The sequence below is a fragment of the Rhagoletis pomonella genome, unplaced genomic scaffold (genome assembly GCF_013731165.1).
Source record: "Rhagoletis pomonella isolate Grant_MI unplaced genomic scaffold, Rhpom_1.0 Rhpom_scaffold_05237, whole genome shotgun sequence".
NCBI lineage: Eukaryota > Metazoa > Arthropoda > Insecta > Diptera > Tephritidae > Rhagoletis > Rhagoletis pomonella.
Genome location: NW_023463781.1, coordinates 3,061 through 12,777, shown reverse-complemented (window position 1 = coordinate 12,777; position 9,717 = coordinate 3,061). Strand labels below are relative to the sequence as shown.

Below are 9,717 nucleotides of genomic sequence, written 5' to 3'. Positions count from 1 at the left end.
AGCATTATCATTCTTATGTTCAGTCCATTTTTTTATATATGTACATATATTGTTTTATAGTTATCAGACTGAAAGTCGCACACACACGCAGGAAGCGATATATGTATGTATGTATGAGTATTATTTATTGTTTTATACAATTCACTTTTTATATGATTTTATGTAAGCTATTATGGTTAATTGAAAAATTGATGCGTGGACAAGAAGCTTTGATATTCCAACTTTATGGCTGATGTTTCAGTGGTCTTTTGCACAGTCCCTTGCATGGCTACATTATTGCTGCGTTGCACCGCCGGCACTAATTTGTCTAATGTGCGCGGCCCTACACCCTATGTATATGCGGAGGCTTTTAATTTAGCTTTTTGCAAATCTATGTGCATTTTATGCAAAAATATCTAATAGATTAAGTGCCATGGCAGTTTCTGAACACGCTGTACGGCGTTATACAGGGATGCCTAAATTTGTTCACAAACTGTTCTGTACGCTGCGGGCTCGCAAGGGAGGCATGGGAGGGGGGTAGTTTCTGGAACAAAGGGCCGGTGAATATATTCACGGATGGGTCCGAAGCTTGATGGTAGTATTAAAGCAGGCGGCTTCTGTCAGGAACTACACTTACATATATAAAATTAAGGTTACCGGACTTCTGCAGAGGTAGCCGATACCGTTTAGTGGGGTAAATATCTACTCTGACAGCCAAGCGGTGACCAGAGCGCTGGGATCGCTGATGGTAAGGCCAAACTTGCTCTGGGAACGTCTGATCTCTCTCTCTCTCTCTATAATGCCTTAGATTAATTCCACATCACACTTATTTGGCTTTCGGCACACAAAGAGATTTGCAGGAAAAAGCAGTGCTAATGAAGTGGCCAGGTAGGGCACCATAAAAGCCATCACCAATGAAAGGGATGTCGTTGGGGTACTTGCGCACTTCTTATGCAAAAATCGAATTTTAGTCGGTCAAGCATACGCTAGAACCTTCTCCAGCTTACTAAGCGATAGCTGTCGGCTTTGGTGGGTATTCGGACTGAACACTGCCCAGTGGGAGCTCATGTAGTACGTCTTCAAATTGCTGCTCAGCTGTCCTGCTTTTACGGAGCTCAGGTTTAAGCAGCTTGGGTCGTACTTTGTAATTTCTGAACTCTCTAGAGTGGACATCAGCTAACAGAGGCGGTGGGTTTTCTCAAAGACTGAGGTAAGATCAGCCGATCCAGACACATACACGGCGTTATAACTAGAGTGTCGGTAATCTTATGTCGAAAGAGAGGGGGGAGAGAGTCTGATGGCGTTCCTTTGTTGCGGATAGGTCTGGTGGGAGCGTATGATGGGTCAACTGGTGAGCGGCAGTATGGTGCTAGCAACGGGGCAGCTGGGGAGCAACGGTGTGGACACTAGCAGCACGGCAGTGTGGCTCTCACCAACGGCGGGGCGACTGGTGAGCAACGGTGAGGGCGCTAACAGCACGGCGGGTGATTCTCCGTAGCGGCGGGCGGCGACCAGCGGGAAACGAGGGGCTCTAGTGGCACGGCGTGTGAGCCTACGTAGTGGCGGATGAGCCTCTTTAGGTGATCCTTGCAGCGGGTGGCGTCTAATAGCAGTGGGTGGCTTCTAATAGCAGCGGATTGCTCGTAGTGGTACTCGGCGGCTCGAAAAACGATTACCGGCGAAGCAACCCAGCAAGACTACCAACACTCTTCTCTATTGTATCCCCCTTCGAGGGTCGATAGGCTGTGTACCGCCTGGCCTTTTGTCGTTTTCAAAACATTATTAACAAGGGTTTGTGATGTAGGGAAACAAATTTAAAAAAAATTCACCAAAACTGTGTACCCAAAAAATTTCTAAAAATTCTGAATAAAAAGTAGCCTACCTTTATGAATTTTTTTTAAACTTGATGAATTTTCGTGAATTTTGCCCCTTGACTTAGATGATTTATGTCATAGAATCGGCTATATTTAAAAAAAAAATGTATGAAAATATTTATGGGATAAAATATTTAGAATATTGTAATAGATATAGGTATGCTACTGTATGTATGTATGTATGTATGATACACGGCCGTAGTCGGGATTTTTTTTCGAGGGCGCTTCTGACAAAATATATTTTTATTTTCACTTTCATTTCCACATAGATTGATTAAAAGAAAAATACTGAAAAAGTAAAATATTTCACACAAACAGGGTTGAAATTTTGAAATTCCTGCCCCGTATTTTGTTTGTAAGGCAAATATTAGTGGCATTGTGCTACCATGAAAGCACGGCCGAATAATCATAGTCAACTTATGTACAGTAGTTAGTCGAAAAATTTAAAGCCGCAACAAATTTTGGCAAGTTTCATATAATTTTTGTTGTTATTAAATTTTGGATAGTTTCTTATAGTTCATTCTTTAAAAACATCCGTATAAACACAAGTTTAAAGGCAGTGTCACACGATTGGGCATTTGACGAATTTTTTGGTGCAAATGGTAACCCATTTATGTGAATACCCAAATATTTTTCTTTATTACAATCACGAAAAATAATTTGTTAAAATTCTTCAATAGAAGATTACTGTATTGTACCAATCTTTTGACTACAAAAAAAAATTTCGCAATTTTTTTTATTTTGTACAAATAGCACAATATAAAAATGCACAAAACTGTACAAATGTACCAATCGAGTGACACTGCCCAAAAAGTTTATGGAATTAAAAAAAAATGAGTATGCAGTTTTGTAGCCCATTGAATTCTAGTAGAATAAAGTACAAGTTTCAAATGGCTAGAAATTACGGTTGATTTCTTAGAATTCTTTAAAACGCTAGAAATTTTACGAAAGTTTGTTGATTTTTTTTTTTTTTTAATATAGGACAAAGTTGGAAACTTGGATTTATACGAATGAACTATATTTTTATAAAAAGAAAAATAACCAAAATTAAATAACAACAAAAATAATATGTTAAAACTTGGCAAAAGGTACATACGGTCTTGTATGTACGTATGTATGTATATCCCTAAATTCCGAGATTTAAAAATACAAAACATCTTCGATACTTTAGGAATAAAAGAGATTGATGCTTTGTGCTTTTACATTTTGGAATTCAGAAGGCATTTCTTATAGCTGCGACAAATTGATACGATAGAAAAGTCGGCCGCCTCTCGACAGGCAATGATAGAAGGTTTCCTTAAAACGCGTAAAAAGTCTCGAAAAATTATCGAGAACTCAAATATTCTTACAAAATATAAATATATGTATATGTATGTATGCTTAGTTTACTTTTTCAACAACCCACCCGACCAAGAAACGTATGTTAGCGGATGTTACGAGTTTTACGATAGTTTCTCTTACCCGCACGCTCCGGCTCACCTAAGAGTCTCGTATTTCAAACGGAAGTTTGTATTTTTGCTTTTCTGTCCGTTGAATGTATCGAGAATGTATTCGTTTAATAATTTTTCTCTAACTTTTCTCGGACAAAATATTCGAAAAAGTAAATAGAAGGAGGCACTGCTTTAGTTAACATTTTGTTAGAAATTTTCTATCATTACAAAGTAAAACGTTTTGTTTCATGTGCGTTCACGTAATACAATAATTGAAAATTGTAAGGAATCACAAAATAAATCAGAGTAAGTATTGAAACTCCTTTGCATGATAAATAACTTAAACTAATAAACTGACTATCCTTATCATACAAATAGCACAACTCACACAGTTGGATCAAACTTTTTAAGGAACCATATAAAACATCACAGTAAGTATAAATAAATAAATATATTTAACTAAGTAACTGACTATTTTTTTTTATAATGCCTTGGTCACTCATGCGAGTGATTTTGGGTTGCCCTTAATTGTTACTCGCATGCCATGGCGTATGAGTGACAAAGGGTGGTATTATCGCCTGCGAAGCGTAATATCATTGAGTGTTCGCGATGTAAAGAACTTATTATTTATCGCATCCATGTAGTTATAAAGTATCTATTTATTAAAGCTACTCAAGTTTTATTTTCTTAGAAAATGCCGCCTAAAAGAAAACGTCGCCAATACATTGCCGAAATTCGGCACTTTAAAAGAACTTCTGTTCAACATATTAATGGGACTGCAACAAGCACGACTCCTAAAGCAGCAGATATTAATTCAAATAGTGCTTGTAATGAAGCAGATCATACATATGACCAGGCATGGGCAGAGAGTTAGCAGGTGCTAAAAGAGCGTAAGCGTCGCGTGTACGTATACAAGCGAGAGCGCAGCGATGAGAACACGACAGCATGCAAAATGAATTAGGCACACTAACACATTCTCACTTTTAGCTCACGCTTGATTGTGGTAGTGCCCACCTCTGCATATGACGTACCAATAGACTCTCCCAACTTTACTGCTCGTCTGGCACGGTGGTTTTTAACGAATAATGTTAGCCGACAGGGTGCGAACGATTTGCTTGCACTACTGTCAGAGAAAATTTCTGATTTGCCACGTGATGTGCGCACGCTGAAATGTACACCACGGACGATTGTTAAAAGACTCGTACAACCAGGAGAGTACGTTCACTATGGAGTGAAAGACGCACTTACGGACTTTTTGCGCAATTTTCAATTTGACCGTTCAGACATTTCACTTAACATTAATATAGATGGTCTCCCTTTATTTAAAAGTTCCGTAAGCAAGTTTGGCCCATTCTAATAAATGTGCTTGATACTAAGCCCGTTTTGGTTGCGGGGATTTATGCCGGCTGCTCTAAACCGCAGGATCCCAATATTTTTTTAAGAGAGTTCGTTCAAGAATTCTTCTTCACAATGAATATTGCAAAACCAAAAATGCACTTGCAAATAGTTTATTAAACAAATTTGTGAAGGACGTTTCCTCATTATACTCTGGGACGATGTTAACATATAATTTTCATTGTTTAACCCATCTCAGTAGCCAATCAAGGATTTTTGGCTCTCTTGAAACCATAAGTGCTTTTCCTTTTGAAAATTTCTTAGGACAACTCAAAAATATGGTAAAAAAAAGTGATAACGTATTGGAGCAGCTTTATAACCGCATAGTTGAGCGAAGTTTATTTGATGTTGTGCACAAAGAATGTAAACTAAATTCAGACGTTTCCCGAAAAAATATTGTCTATAAGGACTTTTACTTTGACTTGAAAGGTACTAATTCATTTTATTTTGTTATAGACCATTCCGTTTACAAAATATACAAAATTTTTGAAATAGTCAATAATACTTTATTTAGTAATTTAGTTACTGACTTAGATCCTTTTTTTAGTTATCCTATAGACTCGACCTTGGTGGGTATTTTTTCTTCTAAAAGTTTCGAAATAGACTCTGAAATAATTAAACACCCAGTAGATAAAATATCTGGGAAAGTTTGTCATATTATTGACCAAATACATATTTATATGCCATTTATACATTATTAGGTTAAAATGGCACATCAATATACCGACCTTTTCAATATGGACGATGGAACAATTTACACACAAAGACCTGCACATAACAGCAACTTATATAACAACAACAATGAAATACAATTAACAGGTATTTATTGAATACTTTATAACAATTTCAAAAATTACAAAATAATCTTTATTAGAGATTCTTAAACTTTTGCATGACGTCTATGGAAAAGTTAGTGAATTAACAACAAAAGTCGATCGCCTCAATATGGAAATGATTTCTGTAAGGAACGAGGTTACTTCCATAAAAGCTAAAGTTTACGGAGAAATATCCATTGAGCGTGAAATAGTTCCTCGCTCTCCTTTCTCAACTTTAGAAGAAATTAATAACCTTGAAGAAAAACTTAAGAACGAAGAAGTATTTAAAAAATTTGTAAGTGTAGTTTTTATATATTTTCCTAAAAGAATCGGCCCTATCGCGAATTTCACATGAACAAATATTCCCAAAAATTATAAAGTAAAACAAAAACTATTTTTCCCAATTTGTTTTTGTTTTTTGCATGTCAAATTATGGGAACGATTTATTCAAATGGAATTGGCGATAGGGCTGAATGTTTCATTTCTCAATACAATTTACTACAAGCAGACACTATTTAATTTTGAATTTCCAATGATTGCATTAATATATATTTGTTTTAATATACCTATATTTGTATTCAGGTTCATGAAATTTGCACCAATGGAGAGAAGTCGTACGATAAATTTATAAGAAGCTCGTGGCGGTCATTGTTTGAAGACACGTTAGCGCAGCAGTTTTCATGGCGTGGGACAGGGGCAAAAAAATGCATAAGAGGGATGAATTTGGCCTTGGCAATTTGAAGTAAGTCGAACAGCTGTATCGAATAGTCATTTAATTTCTTTTAACATTTTATTCAGATGCGTTTACAAAAAAGTTTGCGTTGGAGGAGAGCGAATTTGACAAAGTAAGTCAACAATTTTTTCAGTACGCACATGACCGAGTCTGCTAAATTTACAAGTACCAGGAAAAAAACAAAGGATTCAAAATGATGTTCACGAATAATAAGTTTTAATAACATGTTCAAGTTATAATTTTTAAGTAATGAATATTTATTATTTTAATATTTAAATTGTTTTAAAACTTGATAAAACTGAACTCTATTAAATATAGAACAACTGTTAAAATTTTAAAAGCACTCTTCTTATATGGGAATCAACTGGAATGGAATAGCTCTAATTATCGTTTTCATTAATTTTTCGATAGAGAAACGGGTCGAAATATCTTTCGATTTCGCTACTTTCTCGATAATCGAAAAGATCGAAAACATTGCCGTTTTCATTAATTTCTCGATAGAGAAACGGGTCGAAATATCTTTCGTTTTCGCTACTTTCTCGATAATAGACCAGATCGAAAACATTGCCGCTTTCAATAATTTCTCGATAGCAAAACGGGTCGCAATAACTTCCGCCTGAGATACGTTTCCACTATCGAAAACACTTCGAAAAACCATTTGAAAACGCATGTCGAGAACGAGAGCTCTGCTGCCACAAACTGAGCGACAGGTAATACTTTTACGATACTTTTTCGGAACCCGTTCTCAATAGTTTTGTAAGTGAAAGTGTTGCTAAAATATCTAAAACGGATGCATTCTCGTGTACGTTGGTCGGGTGGGAAGTTCAATTTTACGCCCAGCAAAAAAGCAACGTAACGAGGTGACGTAGTTGCGTACTAAATAAAGCACATAAAGTTACAATTGCGCATGTCAAGCAATTCTTATCGCTGACTTCTACAGCCAACATACAAATGTATATAGTACTGATTCATACATACAAATAAATATTGTGTGCATGTATATATATATATATATATATATATATGACGCGTCGAAGTCAGCGTCGTGGATGAGATCTATGTTTTGTTTTTAATACAACGTATGTAAATATGTAAGAATATATATGCATATAGAGCGCACCACCCTCTTTCACCCCAAAACTCTTTTTTTTTTTTGCTTTTCCTTTCAATGAGCATTTGGGAAGCGTTAAGAGAGTTGCAAAGAGTAAAAATGCAAAAGTTATCTGGCTCTTACTTATACTTAAAGAACTTTGCTATGTAATATAAATATAATTAAAATAATTAACAATGAGAATATACATACATACATATCGCTACCTATAGGTGAAAAGGTGCCAAGTCCATTTTTTTCAAAATTTGGTTTTTGATGCAGAATGGCGGGAAATACGAAACTATATCGATTTTCTGTCTCTCCTAAACATCTTCAAAAAATGGACTTGGCAGCTTTTCACCTTTAGGTGACGATATGTATGTATGTATTAAATAAAAATGTAGTTGTATATTTTAACTATTCATTAAGTTTTTGAAATTTAAATAAATTTTTCTCTTAATTTTGTTCTTTTTCGCTCATAAAGATATCGTCTGATCAAAGGTGCGAGGTGAGTGAACATTCATACATGTATGTATGTATGTATACAATATATGTTGTTATGGTTAAATGATTAGCCAAACTCATGATTATATATATTTATTTTTACTTATTTTCCTATGGAACACGTATCGTAATCGTATTTACACAACTTTGTCATCCACGGCATGGCAGTGGGGAGCAGCGGTCCTCCCTTCTCCTCTGCTACCACCAGTGGGTTCCGAGTTGAATACTTTCAGAGCTGAAGCGTCGTCGAAGGCGCTACAAAGATTCCCGTTCTTATAGACTTTGCCATAACAAGAAGAACCCAGCCCAAACTGATACAGACAGAAGCCACCGCAAGCGAAAATAACAACACCGAAGCAAAATCATTAAACTACAAATAATCAGATAGAACGACTTGTTGCCGAGAAGCGCCGTCTATGATGAAGAAAACGTAGACGTCTTAGCACTTTATCTAAAAAAACGTATTTCAGCTAAACATTACAACAAACGGATTTGTTTTGCCTTTATTTCCTGCTGTCCTGCTAACTGAATCAATAAAAAGTGCACTTGAGAATGTGAAAGTCATCATAGAACCACTGAACTTAAAGGAAGCTCCGGGACGTGATCTTATAACCACACGCAGATGATCATAGAACTTCCTTGTACCTCCACAACATACATTTCAAATATATTTAAAGCTATACTGAGATGTGGCCATTTTCCAACACTTTGGAAGAAGTGACTTATAATAATGATGCCCAAGCCGGGAAAAGACAAAACCCAACCCGCTGCCTTCCTTACTTTTGGAAATCCTTTGAAAATACTTTGCTTCTCAAGATTGTTGCACAAGCAAGGAACATTATACCCTCGAATAAATATGTATTCCGGTCCCAACACGGTACCTTAGAACAAGTTTACCGTCTAACATCCGAATAAGGACGGCATTTGAACGGAGAGAGTACTGCTCAGCAATTTTTCTGGACGTCGCTCAAGCATTCTTGCGAACATATGTACACAAATTTCTTCAAAGGTACGTTAACAACCGAATTTTTTCCAGGAATTCGATATCACAGCCGGAGCTCCGCAAGGAAGCGTCCTTGGGCCGTTGCTGCGTATATGGTACACAGCGGATAATCCGACAGATCCCCGTCTCACACCTTCCACCATCCTTTGACGGCACGATTCCTTTCCAAGTCTTTAAACTACAGTTCGAAAAGACGGCTACAGCAAACAACTGGAGCATGGAGGATAAATCTGCTGCTCTGTTCGTTGCACTAAAAGGACCTGCAGCGAAAATCTTGCTGACTATCTCTGACTGTGAAAGGAACAGTTATGAAGCGTTAATGGGTGCAGTAGACAGACGTTGTGGTAGCGAGCACAGGAGACAGATTTATCAGATGGAGCTGGAGAATCGCTGCCAAAAATTCAACGGGACTCTTTAGGAATTCGCCTCAGAGATGGACTGGCTTGCCCACTTGGCAATTGGGGACGTACCTGGTGAGTACCTCGAAAGGGTAAAAGTCCAGAGGGTCATCAACGGACTGCGAGACATTTATACCAAGCGAGCAAGGCTCCACAATTCAGCACATTGCAAACCCAGGGCTGAAGGAGACGAATGACGAATTTTGTATGGATAAATGTACATTCAGAGTAGCATTTAGAGCTAAATGTGCTTTTACACGTAAGCTAAAACAGCCCATAGGGCTGATCGGAATATGCGCTCTCTGTGAAGGCAATACCTGTAATTATTGTAACATGGATTTCTTCAAACACAACGCCAAGGCGAATTCATTAAAGGGCAAAATAAAAATTACAATTACAAATCAAGGCGAATTTATACAAGGTGGTATTACTGGCGAATTTAGATTTTCGCCGCGGTACTTATTAATGACAAAATGATGTGTTTGTTATAAAAAAG

General features: G+C 37.0%; 1 protein-coding gene across 1 annotated transcript; it reads left to right on the top strand.

Moving 5' to 3' along the window:
* Window positions 1-5,291: 5,291 nt before the first annotated feature.
* Window positions 5,292-6,234, top strand: LOC118755068. Its single transcript, XM_036489921.1, has 3 exons — window positions 5,292-5,497; window positions 5,553-5,788; window positions 6,076-6,234. Exons 1-3 carry the CDS (start codon window positions 5,386-5,388, stop codon window positions 6,232-6,234), a joined length of 507 nt encoding a protein of 168 aa, XP_036345814.1. The 5' UTR covers window positions 5,292-5,385.
* The last annotated feature ends 3,483 nt before the right edge of the window (window positions 6,235-9,717 follow it).

Bases quoted from the DNA above. Each gene is read 5' to 3' on its own strand.
- LOC118755068 (XM_036489921.1), top strand. From the start codon at position 5,386: ATGGCACATCAATATACCGACCTTTTCAATATGGACGATGGAACAATT. The intron at 5,498-5,552 runs GTATTTATTGAA...AATCTTTATTAG, and splicing joins CAATGAAATACAATTAACAG to AGATTCTTAAACTTTTGCAT. The intron at 5,789-6,075 runs GTAAGTGTAGTT...ATTTGTATTCAG, and splicing joins AAGAAGTATTTAAAAAATTT to GTTCATGAAATTTGCACCAA.